The sequence below is a fragment of the Uranotaenia lowii genome, chromosome 3 (assembly GCF_029784155.1).
Source record: "Uranotaenia lowii strain MFRU-FL chromosome 3, ASM2978415v1, whole genome shotgun sequence".
In the NCBI taxonomy this organism is placed as follows: domain Eukaryota; kingdom Metazoa; phylum Arthropoda; class Insecta; order Diptera; family Culicidae; genus Uranotaenia; species Uranotaenia lowii.
In genome coordinates this window covers 268016099-268031706 of record NC_073693.1, presented here as the reverse complement: position 1 = coordinate 268031706, position 15608 = coordinate 268016099, and the positions used below count along the sequence as shown (strand labels likewise).

The window sequence follows — 15608 nt, the reverse complement described above, 5'->3', positions numbered from 1 at the left end:
GGGTTTTGATACCTTTTGATGTAATATATTGACTTTTAAAAACTACACGTAAAAAAGCTCAAATCATAAAGTTGGGTGATTTTTGTTTCTTATTAAAATGAACCTTAGAAGTAAAACGAATTTAAGCTATTATAATGGTTTCGTAATGATTGGAAAGTGGAATAAGAGAGTGTTTTTGTATGCCCCCATCATGTTTGTAAAATGCCGCTACCCTTTAATAACAGGTTAAATAGAATAAATATATAATTTTTTATCATTAAAACTTCGAATTCAAGCTCTAATTAACACCTTTAGAGAGAATTAAAAATCTTGTTTTTCTTATGGATGAATGGCCTCCATAATATGGCAACCCTCACTTCTGTTTTATTCTATGAAATAATAGAAGAAACAATTTTTTATAAAACTTCAGTTTTGTCGTATGAAAGTTATCAGTTTCTAGCATTTCCAATGAAATTATACGGAAATATGGTCAAAAAACAGAAATTTTGCCTAACACATAAATAGGCAAATTTAACCCGCACGGTTTGAGGTTCGGCAATTTTGACAACAGTTATAATAAAATCGATTTCTCAAAAAACTGAAGGAGATTTCAACATTAAAATTACTTCAATGTATAGAAAACAGATGCCTGCTTATGTGTATAAAGTTTTTGTACACATTTTCGATGCAATATCTGAGGAAATCAGTATTCTTCTTAATAGGCGCATATAGCCCGCTCCTCCCCTAATTCTCGCGCATAATTTTTTCTACTAAACCGATCAACATGAAATTTCGTGTGTAGCCGTTTTCAAGACCGGTTATGGTTTTTATACTTCTTTCAAACCTCTCCAAATCCGCAAAGAGGGCGCTCCCATACAAAATTAACAGAAATTTTACAAATTTCAAAAAAATTGCGTAAACTACTGAACCGATCAACGTGAAATTTGGTGTGTAATAGTTATCAAGACCAGGAATGGTTTCAAAAATACTTTCAAACTCTTAAAAATTTAAAAAGGGGAGGGGGACTCCCATTCAAAATTAACAAATTTTGCTAAAATTCAACAAACTTTGAAGGATTTTTGTTAAAAGTAGATAAACGTAAGCTCTTGGACGTAATAATATGATTTAACGAATTGACAAATAAGTTTTAACACAATTTGGTGATATATTGAATTGATAGACACTTTCTATTTTCATAATGAAGACTCTTATATTAAATAAACGTAACATACATATTTTTAGCAAAACCAATGTCTTGATGTTTTCATAAAGTTTGGCATATTTTTTTATTTTGTACAAATTTGCCTGTATTTAAATACTCCTCCTACTTCAAAAAGGGGCGTTTTTCTATTTAAAGGGTTTATTCATTGTATTGAAGATCCCCCCAATTTTTTTTTTCTTAAGGTTGACTCCTTCGATTTACAAAGCTTCAAGTTACTTTGAGACTCAAGACAATCTAGAAGGTCATATGACATGAAAAATAGTTCGCTTTTGAATAATTTTGAAATTGAATTTAAAAAAAAAAGTTTTTTTTTAATTATAATAATTTAACTGATCTTAATTGTTTCCATGAGAGGGGTAGCAAAGCACACTGAGTCAGCTAGTAATCAATAAAAGAGTGTTCTTCAAACCAAAAATTTGGGTTATAATTTTTACTCTCTAAACATCCCTTTTTATAAGAAAGACATAAAATGGAGTGAAAAAATATGAAATTTAAATTTATGATATGGGTGAAATCCAAATTCCCTTTTCTATATAATTTTATACAAATTTAATTCTGCGATAATTAGGCATGACCGAAGAGTTTGTTTCAATAAACAGCGATCTGATAAGTTACCTTTCTTCTTCTGTTGTTCGCAGCTCCCAGCCATCGACATCCAGCTTTCAGCACATGGCCCGAATGATGGATACGCTGATACTGGACAACCTAGCACCGTTTGCGTTCACCAAAATCACCACCACCCATCGGCCCTCGCGGATCACCGCCACGACCAGCAACCTGGACCGGGGTGGCCCTGGAGGCGGATCCGGTTCCGGCAATGGCGGTGGAGGTGGCCCAGGAGGAGGCCATGGTGGTCCCATTTTAATCGGGGGAGGAGGCGGCGGCATGAAGAAGGCAACCAGCACCAACAACATGGCCGGCCACGGGGGACCATCGAATGGATCAACCATTCGCGTCAACCTGCAGAAGAACAAAATTCCGACCCAAGGTCAGTTTAGCACACAGAATTGGTGGATTTAAGGAGGTCGGGCCCTGGCGGTGTATCTGACGATATTTGGTGCTCCAAATATACATAAACCAGTGGTCCTCCCTCCCTAGATCGATGCAGGTGGCAAGAATCTTGGCACTTTTCTTTTTTCAACGTCGATAACATTAACCTCAATTTACATAATCATATAGTTCATTATGCGAGCAATCATACGCTGACTGGCCCGCGGGGTGATGGAAATATGTGCTACTTTCAGCATAGCTTTCCATCCCTTACATTGTGTTTTCCGAAACATATTCGGATTAGGTGCCAAGTGCCACTAGCCGAGGTGTGATTTTGGTGGTCAAAGCTGATAATTCACCGGCGTTGACCTAGATTTTATTTCCGAAAAAGCAACTATTAGATGGACCTTGAGCGATTATGATTGTAAAATTTCCATCTGGGCCAACGAAGGGATGAGGCATAGCATGTCATCAGGCTGCAGGCGGAAAAACTAGTTCATACAAATAATAAAGCGAAATTGAGCTGACCTTCACGAGAGGAATATTTTGGCTTATTGAAGCCTAAAATTTCAGCTATGCGCAAATTGAAATGTTTCTAGCGTACTGCGGCAACATGGCAAACAAACAAAACAAACAAAACAAACAAAACAAACAAAACAAACAAAACAAACAAAACAAACAAAACAAACAAAACAAACAAAACAAACAAAACAAACAAAACAAACAAAACAAACAAAACAAACAAAACAAACAAAACAAACAAAACAAACAAAACAAACAAAACAAACAAAACAAACAAAACAAACAAAACAAACAAAACAAACAAAACAAACAAAACAAACAAAACAAACAAAACAAACAAAACAAACAAAACAAACAAAACAAACAAAACAAACAAAACAAACAAAACAAACAAAACAAACAAAACAAACAAAACAAACAAAACAAACAAAACAAACAAAACAAACAAAACAAACAAAACAAACAAAACAAACAAAACAAACAAAACAAACAAAACAAACAAAACAAACAAAACAAACAAAACAAACAAAACAAACAAAACAAACAAAACAAACAAAACAAACAAAACAAACAAAACAAACAAAACAAACAAAACAAACAAAACAAACAAAACAAACAAAACAAACAAAACAAACAAAACAAACAAAACAAACAAAACAAACAAAACAAACAAAACAAACAAAACAAACAAAACAAACAAAACAAACAAAACAAACAAAACAAACAAAACAAACAAAACAAACAAAACAAACAAAACAAACAAAACAAACAAAACAAACAAAACAAACAAAACAAACAAAACAAACAAAACAAACAAAACAAACAAAACAAACAAAACAAACAAAACAAACAAAACAAACAAAACAAACAAAACAAACAAAACAAACAAAACAAACAAAACAAACAAAACAAACAAAACAAACAAAACAAACAAAACAAACAAAACAAACAAAACAAACAAAACAAACAAAACAAACAAAACAAACAAAACAAACAAAACAAACAAAACAAACAAAACAAACAAAACAAACAAAACAAACAAAACAAACAAAACAAACAAAACAAACAAAACAAACAAAACAAACAAAACAAACAAAACAAACAAAACAAACAAAACAAACAAAACAAACAAAACAAACAAAACAAACAAAACAAACAAAACAAACAAAACAAACAAAACAAACAAAACAAACAAAACAAACAAGACATTTCAAGAATTTTCATGGATTCGAAAAAAAATTAAAATTGAGTTTAGATGACTTAAAATTGGGACATTTTTCAAATTCTGAACTTAAAAATAAAACCCAATCATCTCAGGGTGGGGTGGACCAAATTTCAAAATTCGAATTGCATTCGAATCCTTTCTTCATACTTTTTAAAATTCGTTTGCTTTCAAATAAGCCAATTCGATCTGCAATAACTTGTAAGACAACTAAGTTATGGTCAAAACAAATTTGCGTATTTTTTTTATCGATCGGAAATTTTGATGAAAATCATCAGAAAATGATGAAACTTTAACTAAAGTTCTAAAGAAGTTAGTCTTCAAAAATATTTCAACTAAATATTCATAAAGCAACTTCAACTCATTTGCTTCCAAATTAGCTTACCAGATAAACAATACGTTGTTTGATAACAGAGATACGCGTGAATTATAATTGATCCCAAACTTTTGGCCGTTACACCATACTACGGGGTGATCCAAAACTTTTTGACGATGACTTAAGTAGTTATTATATGTATTTTAAGTACATAAATAAGAATTTTGAAATTTGGTCCACCCCACCCTGAGATGATCGGGTTTGATTTTCAAGTTCGGGTTTCGAAAAATATCCCAACTTTAAGCTTCATTTAAGACATATAAACTCAATATTAACATTTTATCAAATACATACAAAGAAGGTTCTGCTCACAACTTCTTGAATTAGATCAAAAGAATTCCAATATGTCATACAATGGCTGAGATATGGCCGATCAAAATTCTCATGTTTTGAGGGGATGATCCCGAAATTTTGGCCGGCAGTGTATGTATAACTATTTTTTTTAATAAACTAATTTTTCAATAACAAATCTTATATATAATAATGGAGGCGTTTTCTTTGTAACAACATCACGTATGAATGGTCAGTCGGAATGAAGTGAAATTTGGTATCCGAGGGTTTTTTGGGTCAGAGATGGTTTGTATAAAAGTTTCAAGAATCTCACTTTTTATGGAAGGTGGTCCCAATACAAATTCAACTTTGTTTGTTACGATTACCATAAGAATCAATACGTGAGCACGATGAAGTTAAGGTCGTGTAGATGAAATCAAACATTTATTACGATTTATACATTAGAAGGTAAAACGAAGTTTACCGGGTCAGCTAGTTTTTTAACTAAAAAAAAATAATCCAAAATGTACACGAGTCATGTCACTCGCGGCTTGCCGGTAAACTCGCGGTAAAATGTCGTCGAAAAAAAAAAAGAATTAATTTTTGTAATCAAAATTCTACCATTGATAACAGGTTAATGAGCAATAAAAATCATAAATAAAATATAAACTCCCAAAAAAGAGCATAATTTCTTTTGGCAACACTCAAGCATGTTTATGATATCTTATCATAATAGATTTTTATTATTTAAAAACTTTGTTTACGGCCGCAGAATGATAAATTCTATGTTTAAAAACTAACAAATAGATTAGTTCTGGAACTCCTTTCAAATTCCAATGAAATTCTAATATTTTACCAAATTTTACAAAGGAACAAAAATTAAACATTCAGAACCTAAAATCACTAGCAGTTTTGAAAAAAATTGATTATTGATTTTTTTTTAAACTTTGTTATATTATTCAAATAAAGATCACTGTTCATATATTCTAAATGTGGTTGACAACCTTAAAGAAAAATCTATAATTTCACGGAATTTTGAGCAAATTTTCATCACAGACTCTGTGTCACAGAACACCGAGTTTTGGAAATATTCATAGATTTCACAGATTTTTTAAATTTTGTGCCGCTTTTTAACAGCAAAAAATTCAAAGAGCTTACTGACAACAAATTCATTTTCTAAATTATTTTGCGTGTAAGCTAATTAAAAAAACCTGTGAAACCCAAAAATCAGTGCTATTAGAAGAATACTGATTACACATTGGGAATCAGAATCCCAAAGCTTGTCAAAATAAGCTCTGAAATTCAGGGAACTTCTAAAAATTAAGATTTTTTAGACATGGGTCTTGTATTCAGTGGGTGATTATTCGATTGATTAAGTATGCAATTTCTTTAAAAAATGATTTGTTTTTAAACAAGAAATTTGAGATGTAAACGGGATATTCCTACAAAAATGTTGTGAAAATATGTTCGAGAATTTGTTCATTCGAAGTTTTTTCTTTCTAAAAGCAATAGAAAGAAATTTTTAAATTTTAACTTGAATAAAATTTTTTTCTCATTTTCGGAGTTTATTAAATATTTATTTTCGATTTTTTTGCAGAATATTTGTAGAAAAAGTTATTAAAAAATCATTGAGACTAATTTGAACGTTTTGAGAAATAAGTAGTTTTTTTTCGTAAAAAATTGAGAATCAAGGGATTATTTTATGATTTTTCTAATGAAGTTTAAATTTTAATGCCTTACGAAAGGAGCAGCTTTAAGAACTTTGTCTGAGAAAGTATTACTACCTGTTATGGCTTTGAATTCGCCAATATATAATTTTTAAAGTTTAATGTTGTGAAATGTTGTGATTTTCAAAATCACCATGCAGTTTTTTTCGAAGAATTTAAAATTTTCATTCAAAAGCTTCACTTTTAAGTTGAAACTTGAGTTCTCTTGTTTCAACAGTGATAACAGCAACTGATTGTTTTTTATGTTGCGTGTTTCGTTTTTTGATTTTTGTTTTTATCTTGTTCGTATAGATCTCGAGATAGATCTCAATTTTAAGTTTTACTAAAGTACATTGAGTTCTCTACGGCGCACACAGGGGTATAATATTGTTTGAAAGGCGATACTGTTCTGATTGCAAAACTGTTAAATATGTTACCAAACTCGTCCGAACTCAGGAAATATAACCAGTTCAAAATGACTGTTTTTGTTAAGTATTTTTAAGATATCTCGTTTAAACTTCGAAATTTTTATACAGTATATTCAGCAAAAGTGTACAACTTTTTTGTCTTCAAAATTCTCTAGAACATATTTTATATGAAAAATCACGCGCAAAAAAAGTTATGTTGAAAAAACTGAAAATTGATGTTAATTTTCTAAAAATTGTCATAAATTTGAAACGATTAATGTTACAGCTATGACTTCTTTAGCAAAGTTGCTAGAATTGATACAAGCTTAAAACTTTTCTCAGCCAGTATAGCTCTACAATGGATATTTAAAAAGTTAGTTTTTCTAACTCACTACTACACAGAAAAAAATCTGAATCCTTAACAACACTGAAATTGGAAATCTTTAATGTTACATGACATAGAAAGCGATTTATTAATGTAAATTTACAGATAAAAACAAGATTGAATCTGTTTTTTAACGTGTGACTCACACGGGGTGGATCTGCTAGTGGACTGATTGTTTCCGGACTGGCAAGCGATGTGCGAACAGCGCACCGGGATACACGTGTCTGAAGAGAGCCTTTTCTTCACTAGACACGGCAGACTGGATCGGTAGTATTGGTCTGGACGCGGGAAGACTAAACTCTTGGTTTGGTTCTGACAACAACCGGGTTTGCGTCACCAATCACTACCGGAGATCCAAGCAGTGGAACAGAGCAGAGAATCAAACTCCAAGACGAGAAAGGCAGGAACTCCAATAAAAATATCCAGCTTTGTCTCTTGTCACGTTTATTTCTCTTCACTACTCTATATACAACTTAATTACACTGCGTACTAAATGGAACTAACTCAAGGCGCATTGAGAATGCGCCCTTAAATAGGCTGTCACGCAAGCACAGGACCACGTGCTTGCGCCAGATGGAAACGCCTAGAACCTGCTAGGCGCGTCGCGCATAATCTTTCAGCGAGAGCAGCCTTCTCGCTCTCTCGGCGCCGTACTCTCGCGTCTGTGTGGCACTCTTCTCTTCTCGTGAGTGCTCCGGGCGTCGTTGCTGGACATCGGCGTCGCGTGTTGGGAATCGCTCGCTGATGCTGGCAGCTTTCGTAGCGAACATACTCCCCCCGTTGGAATATCATTCCAACTCATTTGATGTTCTCCATGCTGCGGCGAAGAATCACTGCTGAGGCTGCTCGTTGAGCTCTTGCCGTCTTGGAAGGACGAATCGCCTCGGGACATGATATCTGCCGGATTGTGCGCTGTGTTAATGTAGCCCCATTGGCAATCTTCGGTAAGCCAAACGATTTCAGCCACTCGACCTCGAACACACACCTCCAGACGCTTCAAGGGTTTCCTCAACCAAGCCAACACCATTTGGCTATAGGACCATAGCTTGACAACCTCAGTTTTCAGCTTCAGCGTTGGGATGACCTTTTTCACCAATTTAAATAATAGTTGAACAATACACAGTTCTAATTTTGGAACAGTGCTTTCTTCGAACAGTGCTACTTTCGATTTACTACTTAGGAGATGTGCTATTGATCCCTCCCTTCCAATGCTGCGGAGATGAACACAAGCACCATACGCATGAGTCGAGGCATCAGCGAATCCATGTATCTTCATTGTGTTGGTCTCGGGAGCTACGACACATCTTGGAATCTCGAACTTGCCAATCTGAGTTAACCACGTTTGGAACTCCTCCCATCGATGCAGTAAGTCGCCCTTCACCGGAACATCCCAATCGATGTTGGCGGCCCACAGCGACTTCAAAATTGTCTTCACTTCTACGAACACCGGTGACACAAGGCCCAATGGGTCAAACAACCTTGCTATTTGGGATAGCACCTTTCGTTTTGTTGGTAGAGATCTGGAGCCTTCTAAATGGCTCACTGATTCACAAAATGGCAGTTGAACTACAAATCGTTCATCTTCGTTGCGACGATAAGTTCTTTGGAAGTGTTCTTCGAAATGTTCTTCCTCAGTTGTAACCGTCTCTGGTTCAGTTAACTTCTCCTGGTGGAAATAGCGCTTGAGGCAGACCTCCAAACTGTCAGCCACAGCAAAGTTAGCGCATAGTGCACCACCTCCGTCGTCCTCTTCGCAAGAACCAGTAACGACCCATCCGAATTGAGTCTCTAGCAAGATTGGCAGTTTTTCGCCGAGGTGCATCTGTCTTCGCAACATAATTGTATGGAAGTGTTCAGCTCCAATCAGCATCTCAACATCGTTGGGCTCGTTAAATCTCGGGTCAGCCAGCACCATACCGGCTGGTAAATGCCAAGAATCCACGTTGACCTTGGTGTAGGGTATAGTTCCCGTCACTCGTGGTGTGACAAGACAGTCCACGATGGCGTCAAAATCGTTGTAGTTCGAAGACATTCGGACTACAGCTCGGTGACTTATCTGGGATCGAGATCCCCCAACGCCGACCACAGGAATATTCGTCGGATACTTGGGTAGGTTCAACTTCCGCACCAAAGATTCCGTCAGTAGATTGATCTGCGAGCCAGAGTCCAATAACGCTCGCACCTTATAAATTTGACCTCCTTTCGATTGAAGATTAACCAATGCAGTCATCAGGAAGATCTGCTTGCTAATCTGACGATTAACGCTGGAACACGACGCGTTGACAGGTTGCTCTGGTACGTCAGGCCCCTGTCGCACCTCGACTAACTTTGATGATTCGCTTTTCGTCGCTGGAGTTTTATCTCGAAGGAAATGAAGAAGAGTGTGATGCCTTCCAAAACACTTTCCACAAACACCTTTACTAGGACAAGTAATCATTTGATGCCCATTCTGAAGACAATTGTAGCACAGCTTCATCTCTCTGAGCTTTCTTCGCCGCTTCTGAACATTCATTCCTACGAATATTGGGCATTTCTCGTTTTTATGCTGACCGTTACAGAAGTCGCATGCATTTTCCGATGTTACTATTGCTGCATGCGATGATTTCGAGGCTCCTCCTTTGAACGATGCAAACTTTGAAGTCTTGGACGTTCCAGCTGTTGTGGCGGTCTCGCAACGCTCTAATATCACAACTCGCTGTCTCAGGAACTCGATCATGTCATCGTATCGTGGTAGCTCCGTTTGATGAAATGAGGCTTCCCACAACTCACGGGTTTGATCATCCAGTGCACGTGTCAGCAATGTCACCACGAACATTTGCGACATACCAGTAAGAGGTTGGTCTAGCTTGACCAGGTTGTCGATGTGTCGAGTACACTCGTCCACCAGATTCCGCAGCTCTTTGGAACTTTTCCTTTGAACCTTCGTCATGTTCAGGAGACCCAGAATGTGACTTTCCAATATGAGACGCTTGTTTCCGAATCGTTGCTCCAATATCTCCCACGCTCGCTCGTAGTGGTTGTTTTGTAGCGTCTCAATGTCTATCACCCCTGCAGCTTCACCCTTGAGCGAATTTTCCAGATGGTATAGCTTAACCGCATCTGAATCATTAGTTCGCTCTATAAGGTCCTGGAACATGGCCTTGAAGCGTGGCCATGCTTCATAGCGACCATCAAATGTGGGTAAAGGCGCACGGTAGGATTGTGTGTTAACTATCACTTGACCTGGCTGAGGTATCGGCGCGGCAACGGGGTGAGCTGGGGCTCTCTGATTGTCCCTTTGCAGCGCATCCATCAGGATCTCGATCTTTATTGCAGCCTCGTTGTAGGTTGCTTCAAAATCGATGAATTTTTCCTCCTGTGCCTCGGCATCCTCGGGTACAGCTTCAATTATGGCATTATGAATCTCGTTGTTTTCATCGTACATCGCTTGAAGGTTTCTGGCATGAACCCTCAGAGCTGGCAAGGAAAGTGTTCCTTCATCCGATTCCAGAATATTCAATAATCGGGTCACCTTTGCCTTGACCCGGCCACGTCGGAGGCTGAGCTTCGAAATTTCTTCGGGCCTTTCCATTTTCTGGTTGGGAGTGCGAGGTAGCATCTTTGTAACCGCAGACTCCTTTCCAATCACTCACGAATGTGTTCTATGTTCGTCACAGTAGAACACGTAAGAATTCGTCGGCGCACGATATCACACGTATACTAATCGGCGACCGCGACGAAAACCGTAACTAAAACTTTCGCACCGCGACGTGGTTCTCTCCAACGACGGCGGGTAAATCGCGAATGTCACGTTGTCCGAGCCACGTGACACGCTCGGTTCGCGTTGTCAGCCACGCGAAACGCTTCTTCACCAGTCCCGATCCGGTATCGAAGGACCAAATGTTTTTTAACGTGTGACTCACACGGGTGGATCTGCTAGTGGACTGAGGGTTTCCGGACTGGCAAGCGATGTGCGAACAGCGCACCAATTACACGTGCCAGAAGAGAGCCTTTTCTTCACTAGACACGGCAGACTGGATCGGTAGTATTGGTCTGGACGCGGGAAGACTAAACTCTTGGTTTGGTTCTGACAACAACCGGGTTTGCGTCACCAATCACTACCGGAGATCCAAGCAGTGGAACAGAGCAGAGAATCAAACTCCAAGACGAGAAAGGCAGGAACTCCAATAAAAATATCCAGCTTTGTCTCTTGTCACGTTTATTTCTCTTCACTACTCTATATACAACTTAATTACACTGCGTACTAAATGGAACTAACTCAAGGCGCATTGAGAATGCGCCCTTAAATAGGCTGTCACGCAAGCACAGGACCACGTGCTTGCGCCAGATGGAAACGCCTAGAACCTGCTAGGCGCGTCGCGCATAATCTTTCAGCGAGAGCAGCCTTCTCGCTCTCTCGGCGCCGTACTCTCGCGTCTGTGTGGCACTCTTCTCTTCTCGTGAGTGCTCCGGGCGTCGTTGCTGGACATCGGCGTCGCGTGTTGGGAATCGCTCGCTGATGCTGGCAGCTTTCGTAGCGAACAGAATCCTTAACAGCACTGAATTCTAATGGCATAAATATTAATTGACATGAAACGCGATTATTTGATGGAAATTTACATCGCATATGATGTAAATAAAAAGAAGCATCACATATGATGGAATTTTCAGTACGAATTGAATATTACACGTCTTTAATATTTTACATGTCTTTCAAATTCCACAATCCTGTAGATGTTTACAGGCGTATAATATTCAACTCGCACTGAAAATTCCGTCATATGTGATGTTTTTTTTTATTTACATCATACGTGATGTAATTTTACAACTTTTTTCTGGTCACACAGAATTCTTAACAGCACTGAAATAGAAATTTCTTAAAATTACACGACATGGAATGTTATAAGACATTGAATTAATATTCAATGAATATTTTAAAACACTGAACGTGTTAATGTCATGTAAAAATACAGACTGTCAAAAACAGGCACACACAAATGTCAACAAAGTGTTAAGTCAAGTTATGTGCACCATATATAATATTTTATTGAAGCAGTTTTCCCGCGAGTGAGTTAATCGATCTTGCTGGTTGCTGGAGATCTTTGATGCGGATCTGGAAGTGGCTCCACGTTATTAAATTTAGGATCCGGTACTTCGGGGAAGAAAATAGAAGTATGAATGTAACTCCTAAAACAAACAAAATTTGTGAGATAAAAAAATTGTGCCGTTTAATAAAATGAATTTTATTAATTAAAGAAAGATTTTATTTTTTATTAGGAAATGAGAAAATTTCATTATTAAATCATATTAACGATTAATCAAATAAAACAAATTCCAATTGGAAAGTTTTTATTCCAGTATTCAGTGATTTTATAATTTACATCATTTTGATTTCACACGTTGCAAAATTTTACTGGCGTGTAATTTCCAACTAGCACTGAAAACTCCGTCATATATGATGCTTCTTTTTATTTACATCACATGTGATGTGATATTACAGATTTTTTCGTAGTGTGTAGGTGGATTAATCAATTTTTCAAAAAGCTAATTTTTTAGCCCTTGTAATGTTGGTCATTTGTCTGGAAGATACTATAGGTCTAAAACGCATAGTTTCGGCGGAAAATAGTTTTGATCGCCTTTTCCATATTTAACCCCTGTGTGCGGCGCTTACACGTTGTTTGTGAATTAAAATGGTACATAAGCGAATATAATCTGTTTAAAAAAAATCTGACGAATGAGACCAGTGACTTGAGTTTCAGTTATCATTTCGCATGTCTCAAATCTCATGTCTCACGTCTCATGTCTCGTTTCTTATGTCTTGTGTCATGTCTCATGTCTCATGTCTCATGTCTCATGTCTCATGACTCATGACTCATGTCTCATGTCTCATATCTCATGTCTCATGTCTCATGTTTCATGTCTCATGTCTCATATCTCAAATCTCATGTCTTATGTCTCATGTCCCATGTCTCATGTTTCATGTCTCATGTCTCATATCTAATGTCTCATGTCTCATGTCTCAAGTCCCAAGTCTCATGTCTCATGTCTCAAGTTTCAGGTCTCTTTTATCTGGTTCTAATCGATCACACTTGCTAAACAAATTTTTACCATTTTGAGGTTTCGGTTCTCAATCTAAATAAAACTCCACAACAAATTTTTCAAACAGCATTTACTTGGTCAGTGCTCTATTTGATGTAGGTTTCGCTTTCGTTTCAGAAGTTCATCCAAACCCGCGCCATGCTGGCATCTCTTCCAACGCAACCTCACCGCCGACGTCGACGGACTCACGCTGGATATCGTCGCTGCGACGGCGCGATCCGGAACTGCAACCCACGCTGCCTTCTATCAACAATCACTCCAACCATTCCACGAGTACCTCTTCGCTCACGCACCAGCACAGCGTCGGCTATACCAGCTCAACCAATACGCCAACCGATCGACGCAGCAGCCGAAACAGTGGCCAGAAATCGTCGCTGAGGAAGAGTCGCTCGGTTGAGCGTATTCGAGCCAGGAAACTTGCAACGTCGAAGGTGAAAGAACGAACCAAGAAGTCTTCCTCGGAAGAAGGCGGCGGATCGGATGATCAGGAGGTTACCTCGGTGGAGGAGAATTCTCCGCAGCAGCAGCATTCACCGGTAAAGAGAATCGACAAGTCTAAGATTTTCAGTCCGATCGGCTATGAGTCACATTTGGTGGATACGCTGGAGAAGGACATGCTTCAGAAGAATCCCAACGTACAGTGGAATGATGTAGCGGGATTGAACGAAGCGAAAGCTATCCTCCAGGAAGCGGTTGTGTTGCCGGTGATCTTGCCAGATTTCTTCCGGGGAATTCGTCGACCATGGAAGGGAGTTCTGATGGTGGGACCACCGGGAACTGGAAAGACTATGCTGGCTAAGGCAGTTGCAACCGAGTGCGGTACCACGTTCTTCAATGTTTCCTCAAGCACACTGACTTCCAAGTATCGAGGCGAGAGTGAAAAGTTGGTTCGATTGCTGTTCGAGATGGCTCGTTTTTATGCTCCTAGCACGATCTTCATCGACGAGATCGATTCGCTGTGTGCCTGTCGAGGTAGCGATTCTGAGCACGAAGCTAGTCGAAGGTTCAAGGCTGAATTACTCATTCAGATGGACGGTTTAAATGCTGCAAAGTGAGTATATTCTTATTACAACCGAGAGCAGTTTGTCTAATACTTTATAATTTGAATTTCCAGTGATGAAAAAATTATCATGGTCCTGGCAGCTACCAATCATCCGTGGGACATTGACGAAGCGTTCCGCCGTCGGTTCGAGAAACGCGTCTACATAGGTCTTCCAAATGACAACACTCGAAAGGCTCTGCTGGAGCTGTGCCTCAAAGGCGTCAACATTTCGACGGACCTTCAAACGGAAACCATTGCCGATCAGCTTTGTGGCTACACAGGATCGGACATTGCCAATGTTTGCCGGTTGGTTTTGAACGATAAATTCAACCTTCTGTAAAGATGAATTAACTTTATCTCGTATTTTTCACAGTGACGCCGCCATGATGGCCATGAGGCGACACATTAGTGGCCTATCCCCGTCGGAGATCAAAATGATTCGCCGCGAAGAGGTTGACCTTCCGGTGACCGCACAGGACTTCCAGGATGCGATGGCCAAGACGCGCAAATCGGTATCGGCCAACGATGTTGCCCGCTATGAAACCTGGATGGATGAATACGGCTCCTGCTAGTGTTACGTTTAAAGCTCAAAACTCCGCAAGGGCGTATTGCCTGCGAGTTGATGAAGTGCAAACCAAAAACTAATTCTCCTCAATTTATTCTCAAATACCAAAGAAATCCTCTCGCTTAGGGCGGCACTTTTGCACTAACGGGTGCCGAACAATTTTGCTAACAAGTATTAGCAGAGATCAGTTGCTAGTTACCCTTTGCTGTGTTCATTTATCTACTGCTTTATCTATTGACCATATTATAGTCCTAAACATATTATTCAGTCAGCTAACGAAAACCATTTACTACTACCCTTCCCATAAATGGTAGCAATAAATCCGTAAAAAAATAGCCAGAATTGTAATATGAAAAAGTTTTTTTTTTTGGTAAAATATACACCAATAAAGTGCTGAGAAGGATGATAAATGTGGTTTGATTTTATTTGCTGAAAGAATCCGGCTCAAATCGTTAATGCCTTTTGTGTGGATCTTATTTGTGTCACTACATCGAGAAGATTTGTTTTAGTTCATTAACTTATTTTTAATACAAGCTTACTTTACACCTTTTTTTGAAGAGATCTTCAATTTGTTGATATCTGCTACCTACCCAAACAAAACACAATACTGTGGAAAAACTGTGGAATGGTAAATGGAAATTTTAAGTAATAAAGCTACTTTGAAGTTCATGTTAGTGGCTGAAGAGAATGCTATTCAGCCCCTAAGAGAACATATAGAATCTTTTACGTGACGAAAAAAAAATCCGGTTGACATATTGCTCTGACAACTAGATGACAGATTGCCGATTACCGGTCGATCTAGGTTTAATTCATTGATTTTAATATTGAATTTTTTACAGATTTT

The 15608-nt window shown here is 38.2% G+C and overlaps 1 protein-coding gene across 3 annotated transcripts in view; it reads left to right on the top strand.

The window, feature by feature from the left end:
- The window catches only part of LOC129757175 (katanin p60 ATPase-containing subunit A-like 1), a 63601-nt gene extending 48427 nt beyond the window's left edge, over window positions 1–15174 (top strand). For 2 of the 3 annotated variants that reach the window (XM_055754309.1, XM_055754307.1), the window contains exons 2-5: window positions 1840–2189; window positions 13275–14208; window positions 14272–14505; window positions 14573–15174. In XM_055754309.1, coding sequence (XP_055610284.1) covers window positions 1840–2189; window positions 13275–14208; window positions 14272–14505; window positions 14573–14771 — 1717 coding nt within the window. In that variant the 3' untranslated portion in view covers window positions 14772–15174. The remainder of the gene's footprint in view (window positions 1–1839; window positions 2190–13274; window positions 14209–14271; window positions 14506–14572) is intronic. The other variant, XM_055754308.1, reaches the window with a different exon arrangement.
- Window positions 15175–15608: the final 434 nt, after the last annotated feature.